The following is a 14,520-nucleotide window of genomic DNA, read 5'->3' as shown; positions in this document are numbered from 1 at the left end:
TTGATAGAGAGGAGGTGTGATTACATGGCTTAAAACTATGTTTAATCATCCATAAGAAAAAGGATTGCTTTGGCATCTCAAATGATCTGCTTGACATGTTGGCAACTGTTTTGGCAAGTCTGGTGGATGTGCTTTTTCTCCAGATGTATTTTGATGCTCATGTCCCCTGTTTCCCTTCTGCCACAGGCTCAGTCCCCCAGTGATTTTGAGGTGGAGACCATTGTGGGCTTGGTTAAGAGCCATGCCTACTCAGTGACCAAAGTCCTGAAGATGAACCTTGGAGAGAATCCTGTGGTCTGTGCCAAGTCGGAGAAGCTCTTCATGATCCGGTTGCGCAATCCCTGGGGAAAGAAGGAGTGGAATGGGGCATGGAGTGACACGTAAGCTATGCCCCTGTGGTGCCCAGAAGCGTCCACAGGCCAGTTTTGAGGGGCTCACTTAGAGGCTGAAAGCAGCTCCCGATTGAGAGCAGAACCGTTCCACTCTTGATTCCACAAGGGGCAGAAGTAAGAAGTCCAAGAAGAAGTGGGGAGGTCAGCCATCCTTTCTGCTGGACCTCCTGAGTCCCTGACCAACACGCTGACCACTGCACCACACTGGCTTTGTCATGGCTTTGTGAGTTTTCCCACACAAGTAGCAACTGGGTGTGAAAACTTCCTGTGCAAGATGTAACTTCTTGGATTTTTGCAATACTTAACATTAGTAGAGGGAAGAACAGAATGGGAAGCTGGCAGGGTTGTACCTTAAATCTGAAGTGTTGTACTTAAGGTACAGTTCTTTCCTAAGCTTCAAGAAAACTTAGAAACTTAAGAACTTGTCTGCATCAGACCAAGGGTCTAACGTAGGCAGCATCCTTTTTCTCACTGTGACTGATCCGATGCTTGAGTCATATACATGAACAAATCTCTCATGTCCAGTTTCCTCTCAGTTTCTCATTGGTAAATTTGGTTTGCCTCTGATGATTTTTTTAAAGTAAAAGCTTGCAAGAAAATTCATACTCCTTTCTGTGCACATTTCTCCCGGCACATGTTTTTGCAAATCATTTTCCTCCTCGAATCCATTTTTGAATAAATTCTATATTTCAGTGTGTCCAGTTCCCCAATACATGATTCTTGTAAGCATGTTTTGGATTGCAAAATGCCATGAGAAAATTCAGCCAAACTCACACTCTGAAGGACAACAGAGTTTCAGTTCATTTGTTGGTTCCAAAGTGGAAATCAGATACCCTACAAATGAACTTGTGAAATGCCAATCCAGGTTCATTTAAAAAAAAGGAGGGGGGGGGATGAGAAAATTACTGCCAGAGTGCTGATTATGACATTTGGTGGCACCACTGGTACCATCCTGATAGATACTAAATGAAAACATGCAATTTCTCAGTGTTTCCAAAGGGAATTCTGGCTATACCCAAACCAATGCAGTACCTTCATTGAATGGCTTTCCTAGTTCTGAAGGCCTTTCAAATGGATAGACATCTACAGCATTAGCCTGTATTCCGTGAACCTGGAGCAGTTCTCTCACCCCTTTCCTTCCCCCGGCAACCCTCTCGTGACCCCCGACAAAGGACCACAGGCGAATTCCCTTTGCTTGTATGCCCATTCCAAGTGGCAATCATAACAATGCCATGTGTGTCTGTGCAGGCAGGCTTCCCTCAGTGCTGAAAGCACTAACCTGTTATCTCTCCACAGCCCTTCCACCAAACCCAGTCCTCGGGGTGATATCTCTCATTTGGCAGGAGCTTTTCCAACTTCCTCCAAGTGCTGAAATAGCCCGAGGCACAAGGGAACTCAGCGCCTCCGTTTGTAAAGGCCACACTGTTTATTCCAGCCAAAACCAGCCATTAACTTCCACTTAAATTCAATCGAAGTTGGAGCTGAGAAGTTTCAAATGGCAAAAATAATAATCGCATGACACACGCTCCCCACCCCCTCCACCCGCCACACTTCACTCTAACAACAGGAGACAATGTTTTAAAGAAGAGTTGTTTAAGGAACTTGGCTATATGTCTAGTCAGTACATGCAGTGGAATCGGGGTTGGGAAGTTGAGCTTACGCAAGAGGCAGGGCTAATTTAAAGTACAGAGGAGAGAACTGCACACAGACACCAGGAACGGACTGCAACATTTCGTTGTGGTTTCCTCATTTGTTCCCTGTGCTGTCCTTGTAAGAGAAAAGGGGGTCCCTGTCTCAGGGACAGACACCCTCTTTGCGTGCCTCAGGCGTCGCTTGCCTGGCATCTCCTGTTCTGGAGCAGGGTTAGGGGAGCATCTGAGGCAGATGGGCTGAGAAAGACTTTCTCAGAGACTCTGGGGGTGGGCGATGCGATGAAGCCCTTTTCATGGGTTTGTCTGAATAAACACAGAGATTCAGCTGAGCAAACCCTTTCCCCCCCAGATCCGAAGAATGGAAAAGAGTGAGCAAAGCAGAACGCAAGAAGCTCGGGCTCACAATCGAAAATGATGGAGAGTTCTGGTAAGCAAAGATGTTTGTGCCATGGATGAAACACGGACAGCCTCCCCCTGTGAATGGCATTTCGCAGACTTGTGGGGAGCCTGGGGCTGTTCCCGCTCCAAGTCCAGATATGCCCTCTTTCCACTTTAGCCCTTCCTAGCACATTCCTTCACTCCAGTTGTGCTGAACCCCCTCCATGTAAATCGCTTCTAGCCTCAGTGTTTGTTATCTTTTTGACCATCCAAACACGCCTTTGTTTCTGTATCTGTTCACCCCTCACACGTTCAGACACACACACAGAGTATCACCTTCTCTCTCTCTCTCTCTCCCTCTCTCTCTCTCTCTCTCTCTCTCTCTCTTCCCCTCTCACCACCCCCTGCAAACCATATGTTCCAAACTTCTAGTTATGAAACTCCTTGCAGCCATGGGATGATGGGGTACTTCCCAAGGCATTATTACTCCCAAAGGGGAAACCATACGGAAACAAACATGGCAAGCTTCCCCTTCCACATCTAACTGTTTTGGAGAAAATAAGTAAGAATGGAGAAGGCAAAGGCCAGACTCCTTTGCCCTGTGCAGCTGCAAAATATGTGTGTGTATTTTGGATAGCATCTTGTCTGGCTCCCTGGAAAGCTTTGACGCCTGACATCCTTTGCTACATGGTCAGTACTTTATTTTTCCCCAGAATAATGAATCCCAGCCCTTGCGTAATGAGTGAAAAAGCAAAGGGTTCAATCAGTCTCACCACTGAAGCAGCAGTGCAGCCTTTTCCCTTCCACCAAAGGGCCCGGCCATGAGAGCCGAGCCAAGCCTCATTCCTATCTTCCTAGCACCATGTTCTCAGCAGCCTCATTAAAGCAGTGTTGAGACAAAGCTCCCCAGGCTCCACCCCTCTTTGGGGCGCAGACTTCTTTTTGTGCTCTGCCCAGTGTTAGAAAGCAGACCAAGCAGAGAGGAAGTCCACAGTTGCTCCTGCTTTAAAGCATTTCCCACACGAATAAGGCAAAATTGTCCAACACGGAGCTTTCTGGTTCTCATGGAAAGCTTCTGCCAGTAGCGGAGTTGTGAAGGTTGAAGGTGGCAGGCAGGACAAAGGAGAGGATGCTGCTGAAGAGGCCATGTATTCACCTGGTTCAGGTGCAGCACTCTGCTCTGACAAGAGCAGAATTTTGAATCCTGTAGAAGATAGCTGCTGGAATGATCCCTGAGGCCACATCCATAACTTTTGGATATTCCTAAGCAGTTCTACTACCCCCAAGTGCCCAGGCGAAGGGGGAAAGGGTTACAGAGAAAAGTGGGACGAAGAGGATTTTCATCCTCGTACTTTTGCAGCAGCGGAAATCTGGCCTGGCAGATGGGATGTGTATTTTTAAAAAGAATGATATTCCTTCTCTGTGTCGAGATAACCAGCATTCCACACACACTCCGCTCCCTTCACTGCTGGCAAGTGAAACGGTGTTTTTCTTTTCCTGCTCCATGTGTCAGGATGACATTTGAAGACTGGTGCAAAAACTTCACTGACGTCGATGTCTGTCGGATTGTGAACACGTCCTTCTTTAGCATCCATAAGACCTGGGAGAGGAAAATGATATGCGGAAGGTGGACGAAGAACCCAGACCCACTGCTGAACCGCGCCGGGGGGTGTTCAAATAACAAAGCCACCTTTTTACAAAACCCACAGGTTGGACCATGGTTTAGGCTTCATTTTCTGCCGCAGCCGGACTCTAAGTAGACCGACATGTGCGGGAAAGCTTAGCCGAAAGCTCTCCCACTGGGGGCTTCAATTTGGAAGTGGGGCAGAAGGTGAAAGTTCTCCCCAGCTAGCCTTCTAGTTCATCCTTTTTTCAACACTTGATAGTGTCTATATTGCTCAGCAGCATCAACTGTGTCCCATTCCAAGTCTGCTGGGTCAGTCACGGGGGCTCCAGAGACCTGGATTCTACTCCCCATGCAGCCATGAAGCTTGCTGGGTGACCTTGGGCCAGTCACGGGCCCTTCAGCCAGGCTATCTCACAGGGCTGTTGTTCCAAGCATAAAATGGAAGTATGCACTTCTGGAAATGCACACATGTGCTAAGGCATGTATGCCTCTCAAATCCTCAGGTCCATGCTTTAGCCTGGAAGGAAAATATGCATTTTCAATTGGGAAAGCACACATTTTTAAAATGCACATTGTTTCCAGTTGGGAAGTGTAAGCTTTTTAAAATGTGTATTTCTCCACATGTGGGTTAGGGAAGGAGGATCTTTTCATTTGGGGATATGAATGAGGTGAAATAAGCTTCCAGGGGGAATTTGAAGAACCTCAATCAAGTTGAACATCTCCAGTTTGCCCTTCCCTAGTACAGATTACACATGCAAAGAGGATTTTGAACTTTTACAAGCTTCCCCTCCAGGCATTCATATAAATGGAGAAAAACTGGACAGAGATAACATGGAGTAGATTCCTCTCATGTGGCCAGACCTCAGGATTTCCAAGCTGGTTCCCTCCAGGTGTGTTGGACGGTTTCGCCCATAACCCATAACTCCCAAACACCACGGACAACTCTTGGAATCACAGTCCAACACATCTGGGGGAGGCAGTCTGAAGAAATGTTCTATTGCTGGTCCCTGCTAACAAAAGGTTTCCAATAATAGGTACATGGCTTTGTGGAATAATGCTTTCTGCAGAGAACTTCTGTGATAGAGGTCCTTTGCTGAAATCAAATATTCATAGGGTCATCAAGAGATGCCATGATCTGAGCTCTTTCCCCTTTCTTTTAGTATGTCTTTGATGTGAAGAAGGCTGAAGATGATGTGCTGATCTCTCTGCAGCAGAAAGACAAGCGCATTCTCAGGAAAGAAGGGGCAGGTTATCACTTCTCTATGGGCTTTGAGATCTTCAAGGTAAGTCTGGATTCAGGAAGAGCCCACATGATGGGATGTGGTGGTTAATGTGTTAGACTGGGGTCCTGGAGATGCAGACTCTGGTCCTCATTCAACCAGGTTACCCCCTGGGTAGCTCAGGGCCAATCACTCACTCTCAGCCTAGCCTACCAACAGGGTTGTGGTTGTGAGGATGATAATGGACACATGGAAGCCAACCTCAGGTTTCTCACTAGATGTAAACAGGTGAGATATAAATGGAATGTAAGAAGCATATGGATACACTGTAATAATGGAACATCCAAATTTCTGCTTTAATTATGCTTACACTAATATAGTAGAGATGCCAAGTGTTCTTCTGCCTTTCTCAGCTCCTCCTTTCTCCTATACGCTCCAACAGTGGATCTTGGATGCAGTCCAACCCAAACTTTGGAGCCTACCAGATGCCCTGCAGTGTTCGCTTAGCCAAGCTTGTGTGTGACTAGATAATATTTTGCCTACGTCTGGTTTCCAACTCTAGGTGGAGAACAACAGAGAATATCGAATGCATACACTGCGAATACAAGAGAAGGTTGCGACCTCCACCTATATTGACAACCGCATGGTATATCTGAAGGTGCTCCTCAAGAAAGGCAGATATGTCCTCATCCCAACCACCTTCAGCCCTGGCATTGAAGATGAATTTATTCTGAGGATGTTCACTGATGTGCCGTCCGAGCTCAGGTATTAGGAATTAGAGGTCGCTGGATATTTTCCTCTCTTCTCCGTTGCTTCCAGCTATATGCATCTTTTGCAGATATTTTATAGGTGATGTCAGCTGCAGCTGTTTTGGGAACACTTAAGGGAACACAGCATTTATTTGGCTTACTGCGAATAAGAAAGATGAGATACTTGAGTGGAGATCACCAGTGCATGAACAGCACTTCATCCGTATTTTGTGGAACTTGCTTTGGTTGCTGATTTGGGGCCCGACACCATCCATGGCCTCCCTGCAGTCTTTAATTCATGCTCCTGGCCTTGCATTCCTGCACCTATTTCTGCATCCCTGCACTGAGTTCCCACCAGAGGGTGCAGAGATGGTCTCTGAAGAGGCCTCCACCCCTCCGTTCACTTTCTTGCAAAGTTTTGCAGCCTTTCAGAACTGGGTGTGGGCAATTGCCCCAGAGAGCAGCCTCATTTCAAATGGGGGGGGGTCATAAAAATATTCACAAAATACATCCGGTGGGTCCAGTCCCAGGGTTTTTTGGGGGGGGGGGTCAGTTGGCTAGATTTTTTGGAAAAAGAATTAAAACCTGGAGGTACAGATCATTACTACAAATTCTCATGTTCAGCATAAGATGCCTACAGTTAGGGGGTTGGACTCAATGGCCTTCGTGGCCCCTTGCAACTCTACTATTCTATGATTCTTGGAATCCTACAAGCTGAGATGCATGCAGGCATCCTGATCAGTCAAAGATTCAAAGTGAACCTTTCCATCCCATCTAATGCTGCCTACAATCTTGATGTTTCAGGGAACTCGAAACATATAAACACCGGTTAAGCTGGCTGGATATCCTCTTTGGTGTCCCTCGGAGGATGACTCAGATTAAAATCCACTCCGCTGAGGGCCTTCAAAGTCAAGACAGTCGTGGCGGTAAGTGCAAAGGGTCCCTCCCAAAGTCTTTGTCATTTTCTCTTACCAGTAAATTATTCCTATTGCCTGAATATTCAAATGCAATTTCCCTTCATCTCCAGTAACACTGAACTGCCCTAGAAGGCAAAAAAGATGGCTAAAATGAAGAGGCTTGTACAGAATATTGTTACAAGCAAAATCTGTTCTCCATCCTCTCAGCAAATAACACAGAACAGAACTGAAATCAAATGATAAAACTCTGCTAATTAACAAATGTTCCACTCGGTAATCTGAATGTCTAAACTTGACCTCACAGTTTGGTTTCAGATGGACTGGATTCTGCCTGTTTTGAACGGATGCTTTAAGGACCCCTTTGTTCTTAGCTTCATGCAGTGGAAGACTGAATGTTGACTGAATGGAGCTTTGTCACCTGATTCTGAATGTCCTGGGCTGCCAGTGCTCGGATGCGCTCCCCCACAGTTTTCATGACTGCCACGATCCCTCATCATTGACTATTGAGTTGTAAGCCAAAACATTTGGAAGGCCTAGCTTGATGTCATGCATGCAGTGACGATGTGTCCATCCAAATTGTGCAAACTTGTTTTTAGCCTCTCGAGTTTGCGGATGTCACAGAGAGATTGTCTTTGCTGCAGACAAAGACAGCTGCTGTCTTTGCTGAATATAATGTAGTGCTAATGAGGCGCCAGTGGATTGTTTATCCAAATCTTAGGGACTTCCCACAAGCGACTGGTTATCCACCACTGGGCCAGATAGGCCTTTCATACATTGTTCACTCTTGAAGAAGGTTCCGAGCAATTCCTAAATGGTCAGAAAAGATATTTGGAAGTCAAGCAGCGCCCTCTGCAGCTCACTCCCATGCCATGCTTCTGCTTGTCTGAAAGATTATTGCTTTCTGCTGATGGATGCCATTCATCTCAGCAAAGCGAAGGCTATCTCTCATCTTGCCAGTTATTCTCCGCTTTGCCTGGCATCAGCTCTCCAGAGATTCAAAACCTTTTTCCCTCTCCCCTGCACTACCCAAGCTGGTCTCCATGTTGAAAAGTGCTGGCCAGGCAGCAAAGCCAGTCTGTTAATGGAACCATGCTTGGATTGCTGCTCGCACATTGCCATGCCTTGCTGTGCGCATTAAATCAGCCACTGCAGAGGGGTGCCAACAATATCCTGGGACGACTGCAGATACTCCTGGACTAGTGACTACCAACCAAGGATGTTTCAACATCATCTGGGCAGTAGCTCTACTACCTGATAGGCAAAACATCCTAGCAAAAGCTGATGATTCAATAGATAATTAAATATACATTCCTAGAACATCTGAAGGTCATCTATTTGGGCAATTTATACCTGAAAGAAAATGGAGAAATGATTACATGATTCTAAGGGCCAATATAGACACAGAAGTCTCAGCTTTTGCACGTTTTTACTCTAGAGTTGGGTCAAAGGCCTAATCCAGATTGGGACTTTAGCATGGGGGGCAGTTACCACTTCTAATGTTGTTCAGCAGTCAGAAAAAGAGGTTTCGAGCCCTGCACATCTTTTGTGGAGTTTTGGTCAGCCCTGATAAACCTGTTGCCTAACGGTGCCGTTAAAGGAGAAATTCTAGAAATAGCTGTGAACCAGTGATAATATCTTTCCAGGAGCAAATCCCTACATAATCATCAAGTGTGAGAACAAGAAAGTCCACTCCCCAGTGCAGTATGGAACTGTCAATGCCGTGTTCAATACACAAGCTGTTTTCTGCCAAAGAAAGATTCAGTGTCCTATTATCGTCCAGGTAAGAGCTGGCCTTCCCTCCCTACACACCCCTATTTAGTATCAGTTTCTGTGTTATGGGAGGGTGTTTGACTGGGATCTGTCTTGGGATGCTATCCTTTCAGCTGCGCAAATGGAAAGCTTTGAGCTCGGATGCATCTAGGCTGTTGTCGACGGGGCGGTATGCAAATGGGGCCATTTCCAGCTCCCTGTGCTTGATTATTTCTTATTCCACCAAACAAGCCTTAGACCATGCGGTTCTTCCTAATCAGAAGGTTGCTATTGTGCAGAGTTTTTATTTAAACAAGGTTTTGGTTGATTTAATTTTATTTAATACTTTTATATTTTGTTGTGGATGTTTTATTTTAATTTAATTTGGGTTAATTGGTTGGCTGTGTTTGGTGGTGTGTGAGAGTATATTTTATCTTAGGTGCCCTATTACTTCATTGTTTTATCTTTTACCCAATTAATACTTGTTTTATTGTAACTTATGTATATTTTTATGCTCCAACCCTGTGAGACACCCAGAGAAACTTCTGGTTATGGGGCGGCATAGAAGTGGAATTCAGTGAGTAAATAAATACATAGATAGTCAGAGTGCACCCAAACAAAAGCAAGACATTTCTAGAGAACCTCTGCAGGGGGCGTGTGCAGTCAGCCTTCGTCCCCTTCCAATGGGAAGTGAAGAGCCGGTCCATCCAGCTGTGGTAATATCTCCTCCCCTTCTGCCCTCTCCAGGTTTGGCATAGCAAAATCTTCTCCGACCGGTTCCTGGGACAAGCACTCCTGCCAGCCTCACCCGATGACCCGAAAGAGTTTCAGAAGTTCCAACTCCGGGGCAGAGGGAAGCATGAAGCAGACAAGATGCCAGGTCAAATCACCATCACAGTTCTCTCCAGCGATGACCTTGCGAGGCTGTGAGCACCAAAGGCCGGCAGGCCAGACGAGACTGTCACCTCTCCACGGGAGACCTAGTTTGTTTTCTTAGGGTGAAGCAAGGGAGAGAGTTGATTGGCACGTAAGCACCAACTGCTGTAAAAATAGGCTTCCTGGGTTGCTGTGTCTGGACTCCACCTGGGCAGCAAGAAATAGTGAACAGGGGAGGAAGGAAAGTGACAGAGCAGCAATGTGACAGAGAGCAACTCTCTCGCCTGTGCCATTTCTCTCTCTGCATGAGCGTTTAGGTGTGTGTCCCAGGGGTGGGGAACCTGAGGCCCAGGGGCCACTTTCTGCATTCTTGGATGCCCAGCCTGCCTGATTGCAGTTCTCGGGCTGCTTCCCTGGTCTCCACCTCATTTTTGTGCTGCTTTGTCGCACTGGAAACTTTTGGGAAGTCTATCCCAAGGCTTTGTTAACTGACAGCAAGAACTGCAAGCTAAAACAAGCGGGTGCTTTTATTCGCTTTCCTATTTTCCTTCACCCCTTTGGTCCTGCCCCTTTGCCTTCAGCCCCACACACCACCTGTCCCCTTTATAGACTTAGGGTGCATTTTGAGCCATCTTCTTTGAAAATCAAGTTTGCCTTGTGGTTGTACAACCGAGGCTTCGCACATTAAGTCAGCTGAATTGTTTCCGTGCATGTATAATGCTGCAAATGTGTTCATGCCCTGTTGCTCCTGCTGCTGACCATGCCACATTTTCTTGGCCCCCTCAAGTACCTCTGCCACAGTTAAAGTAGCTGCTGCATTTTGACGTGTGGGACGCCAATCCTACAAGGAGAGAATCGACATTTTGGAATGTTACCACAAACCTTGCCATTGCTATTATGCACTTTGTATAGCATAGCCTTGCAGAGGTGCTGGCGTTGCTCATTCACCTTCCAGCTGAACCGGCTTAATGGAATCATTTTTCACCGCTTTCTGAAAGCTAAAGAGGAGGAAGACTTAACAGCACATTTTTATGGAAGTGATAAGGAAGTCTGGTGACTCCCTTACCAGTGGGGCATCCAATCCATGGCAACTTTTACTTTGAGCTCTATAGGATGCACTGATGAGGCTCCATTCCATCCCCATGGAGTCCCATGGGTAGATCCTATAAAGCTCAGAATAAAAGCAGTCATGGGGACGGAGTCCAACTGACTCAGGAGACCAACAATGGATGTCTGTCCTTTTTTTTTGCACTATTGCTTCTGCTATCAAGAGCGATATCTTATCAGGCACTGGGATATAAGAAAATATATTCAATTAGCAGCAGTGATATAGCACTCATATCATGTTTTTTTTGAAGTCTGAAGCACTTCACTTACAGTACCTTATCTCAGTAATTTCTACAACAACCCTGCTAGTAGTCCCAGAAGCTGTAGTAGATATACCGTGTGTTTATACGCTGCTGTTACTCGCCAAGTAAGGTGCAGGCAGAGCTGGCCGCATCCGCACATGTCCTGCTTCCATCTGGAACCAGGTTCTCAGTTGCTCCCTCCACATTGGAGAATGGCCCAATTCTAAACGAAATCCTGATGACACGACTGGGACCAGGCAGCATCAGAAGGCTGATGAAGACGCAGGCAAGGACAGTTTGATGCCTCTGTGGCAACTGCACCCCCAGTGTGCTGTGGGTATGAGAACTGACTGGAGCATGGATCAACCTCCTCAAGCCACTCTGGAGATCTTCAGAATATGCTTGGAATCTTCCCCTTTTCGAGAAATCAGGAGGTCTTTGTGGGATGGTGTTTTGCCTACTAGAGTCCAAGGGTTGTTTCCACCCCACCCCCCCACCCCCAAGTGGGAAAGTAGCTGAAGGTTCCCTAGGCCTGTCCAGTTAGGAATGTGTTCGCCTGGAGTTTAGACCCATTTTTCATATCTTTCAATCCACTGAGCCAGTCCACTATCCATACGGAGAGTTGCATCCAGGGGCCAAACGTTGAAATGCAGCTCACAGAAAGAGCTCTACCCCTGGGAAGCCCCTCACTCCACCCAGTTCACTTCAGCTGTAGGTTAGGCAAATCACCATGTGACCTTCCCCCGGAGGCTCTGAAAATGGGCCCAAGACCTCAAAGGCAGGTCAAATCCTGGCACCCCATCCTATGGCTGGTGAACCTTCTTTGGCTCTGTGGGTCACAATGTCTACACTGTGTCATGTTTCAATCTAACAAGAAAAATGTTCCAATGATCCTACCTCGGGCTTTTATGATATTGCAGCTGGTTGACATTCATGCCAAAAGATCCCCTCCCTGACTTCATAATGCCTGGAAATCCAATAAAGGGGTGGCATGGATTTAAATATTTGCATTAATTTGCTCAATATTTTCCAGCATACATGAAATCCAAATCGCTTCTGATTTGCCATATTTAGAAACTCGAGCCAGCAGATTAACTCTATTTTCGTACACGATTGTCAGGACTGACTTGCTGCTGACCTCTTGATGCTCCTGCTTCGAGCTGCCCCTCGCTGCACGTCACGGCTGCAGATGCCGTTTGTGCTCCTGCCTTCTACCCTTGATCCCAAGGGACCTTCTGCCATGGTGGCCGAGTGGCCTTCCTGAGAGCACTCCTTTATGTGCCAAGCTGTCTACTGAACATGTGCCTTGTTGAATGTTTCGCACAGTTCAGATCCTGCTGAAAGGCAAAGAACCATAAGAACGGGGGTAGGAAGGGCCTTGACGCTCTCCATCGGATTGCCCCTGAGTAGGCAATTTCGAATGGCCAAAACAAAGAAATGCTTTTTAAAAGGACTGTTAATGTATATCATTATTCATTTATACGACCGATGTACAGACTTTTAAAAATCTGCTCCCTTGGCATTTTACAGATTTCCAGGTGCCTCCTCTTCTATCCTCCCACTCACTGGCAGAACCACATTTTGTGCAAATGTACTCAATGCAAAGTTGCACTTCCCAGAATATGCAGATCCCCCAGTGTGCATTTTTGCACTTCAGACCAAGGCGAGAAATACACATTTTGGTCGGTGCCTTAAAAAAGTATAAATTATTCCTGTGGTCTGTCTGACCACAGCTGTGTTCATTCCAGAAGAAGGAACTGCATCAAATCCAGATCAGGAGTGAACCTAAACAAATTTATTGTATATCCTTAAAGGGCAGAGACACAATGGCGATGTTGGTAAATGGTCCAAGGCAGGATATAAAGGAGCAGGAGCAGTGGCGTCTCTGTGGAAGACGCCACTACCCACCACAAGAGCACTAATGGCATAATTAACTCCTCACATGCAAGTGTGCGAGTAGCTCGAATCCCTGCACCACCGATCACCTGGCAGTCTGACCCACCCCTCAGAACCAGCCCGTTCCAATCATACGGAAGCAAGTCATGTGCGGGTGCTTCCAAGCACTTTAGCCATCAGGTTGGCAGTCACGGCATCATGAGAGCTTTTATCTCTCGCAAGATTTTACTTTATCTTAAAATAAACGTTTCAAAACGCAGGCATCAATGACGTTCGTATTAACACAGCATAAACAAGGAAAGTCCTCGATGCACGTACAATGCCGTGCTTGAGGTTTGCACACATCCCACACACACTGTCAATGTGGTGGGGGCTTGGGGAACTCAGCACTGAGTGTTTGCAGAAAGATCTGATTGCTTCTCTGTGGTTGGCTGCTAGACACATTTTCACCCATAGTCGGAGAGGTGATAAAATCTCTAGCTTGACTGAGTGCTATGGGAATGTGTGGAATTTGGCTGCATTGCAGAAATGGAAGCAGGAAGCTAGGTATCTAAAGGACCATCTAAACACTGGCACATTTGGCATCCTTGGGCACCTTTTGTCAACTTTATTGACTGAGAAGGAGATGCTCCCTGCTCTGCTCCAGAAACAGGCTGCAAAATAGGGTCAACCTGACTCTGTTCTAGGAGCTTTGGACAGTAAGATTCTCTAAGAGCCCTTTTCTCTCTGAAGTTTGATGTACGGTGAGATCTTTCCACTGCTATAACAGGTCCACATTGTGCTGTAATCATTTTAGATGTTTAAGCTCTTTCACATTTCATGTATTGGATTTTGTACTGCACCTTATTGTATCTGCATTTTTATTGTGCCCGTTAAAAAAATAAAAACTAGATAAAGGGAAAAATGTGGTGGAAGCAGGCCATACTATCACTGCACCTCACACCCTGCATCTCCCACGGATGCTGATTTTTGGCCACTTAGATGAATTGATGGGGGAAGGCTGCCCCCCCCCATTTCCTCCTCTTGAATCTTGAGGTTCTCCCTGCGCCTGGGGCAGTCACTAATTATAACCCTTCATCTAACACCAATATACTAGTGGAAAAGCCAGTGTAAAGTATCCATAGTAGAAATTCACACTGTAATGAAAGAATGCAAGCACAGGTCTTCAATTTAAAAATAAATTTTAAAAGTCGTGTCAACATATGTATATTTTAGTATTAATCGGAAAGAAATAAAGACATCTATATTTGGCTGGGCTTCCATTAAAAGCTTGAAGGGTTTCCACTTTATTTCCAAGGGAAACGATTGTTCTTAAATAGAAAATATGGTTCTTAGAATTCCGTCTTCACTGCACATGCTATATAAGTTCCACAACTTTTTCTTGGGGTAACATGTTGTTACCTGATGCAAGGGGCAATATTAGTCTGTTGAAGCAATCCTCATCTGGAATACTGTGTCTCGTTCTGGGCACCAAGATTTAAGGAAGATGCAGAAGAATTTGAAAGGGTCCAGAGGAGGGCATCAAAAATGGTTTGGAAACACTGCCCTAGGAAGAGAGGCTGAGAGTACTGGGCATGTTCAGCCTTGAGAAGAGAAGACTGAAAGGGAACATGAGATCCCTCCATAAGTACCTCGAAGGCTGTCACAAAGAGGAAGGTCAAGATTTCTCCTTGCTGATGCCAGAGTGTAGAACATGGAATAATCAATTCAGGTCG

At 46.1% G+C, this 14,520-nt stretch overlaps 1 protein-coding gene across 8 annotated transcripts in view; it reads left to right on the top strand.

Moving 5' to 3' along the window:
* The window catches only part of CAPN6 (calpain 6), a 37,896-nt gene extending 24,187 nt beyond the window's left edge, over window positions 1-13,709 (top strand). For 7 of the 8 annotated variants that reach the window (XM_044427372.1, XM_044427371.1, XM_044427367.1 and 4 more), the window contains 8 exons: window positions 187-380; window positions 2,394-2,471; window positions 3,936-4,131; window positions 5,210-5,332; window positions 5,832-6,034; window positions 6,823-6,944; window positions 8,579-8,715; window positions 9,432-13,709. In XM_044427372.1, the coding sequence (XP_044283307.1) occupies window positions 187-380; window positions 2,394-2,471; window positions 3,936-4,131; window positions 5,210-5,332; window positions 5,832-6,034; window positions 6,823-6,944; window positions 8,579-8,715; window positions 9,432-9,614 (1,236 nt within the window). In that variant the 3' untranslated portion in view covers window positions 9,615-13,709. Of the gene's footprint in view, window positions 1-186; window positions 381-2,393; window positions 2,472-3,935; window positions 4,132-5,209; window positions 5,333-5,831; window positions 6,035-6,822; window positions 6,945-7,250; window positions 8,718-9,431 lie in introns of those variants that run through there. The other variant, XM_044427373.1, reaches the window with a different exon arrangement.
* The last annotated feature ends 811 nt before the right edge of the window (window positions 13,710-14,520 follow it).

Source organism: Varanus komodoensis, unplaced genomic scaffold, assembly GCF_004798865.1.
Source record: "Varanus komodoensis strain SLA01 unplaced genomic scaffold, ASM479886v1 scaffold18_3, whole genome shotgun sequence".
NCBI classification, from domain to species: Eukaryota; Metazoa; Chordata; class Lepidosauria; order Squamata; family Varanidae; genus Varanus; species Varanus komodoensis.
This window is presented reverse-complemented; position numbering and strand designations above follow the sequence as displayed.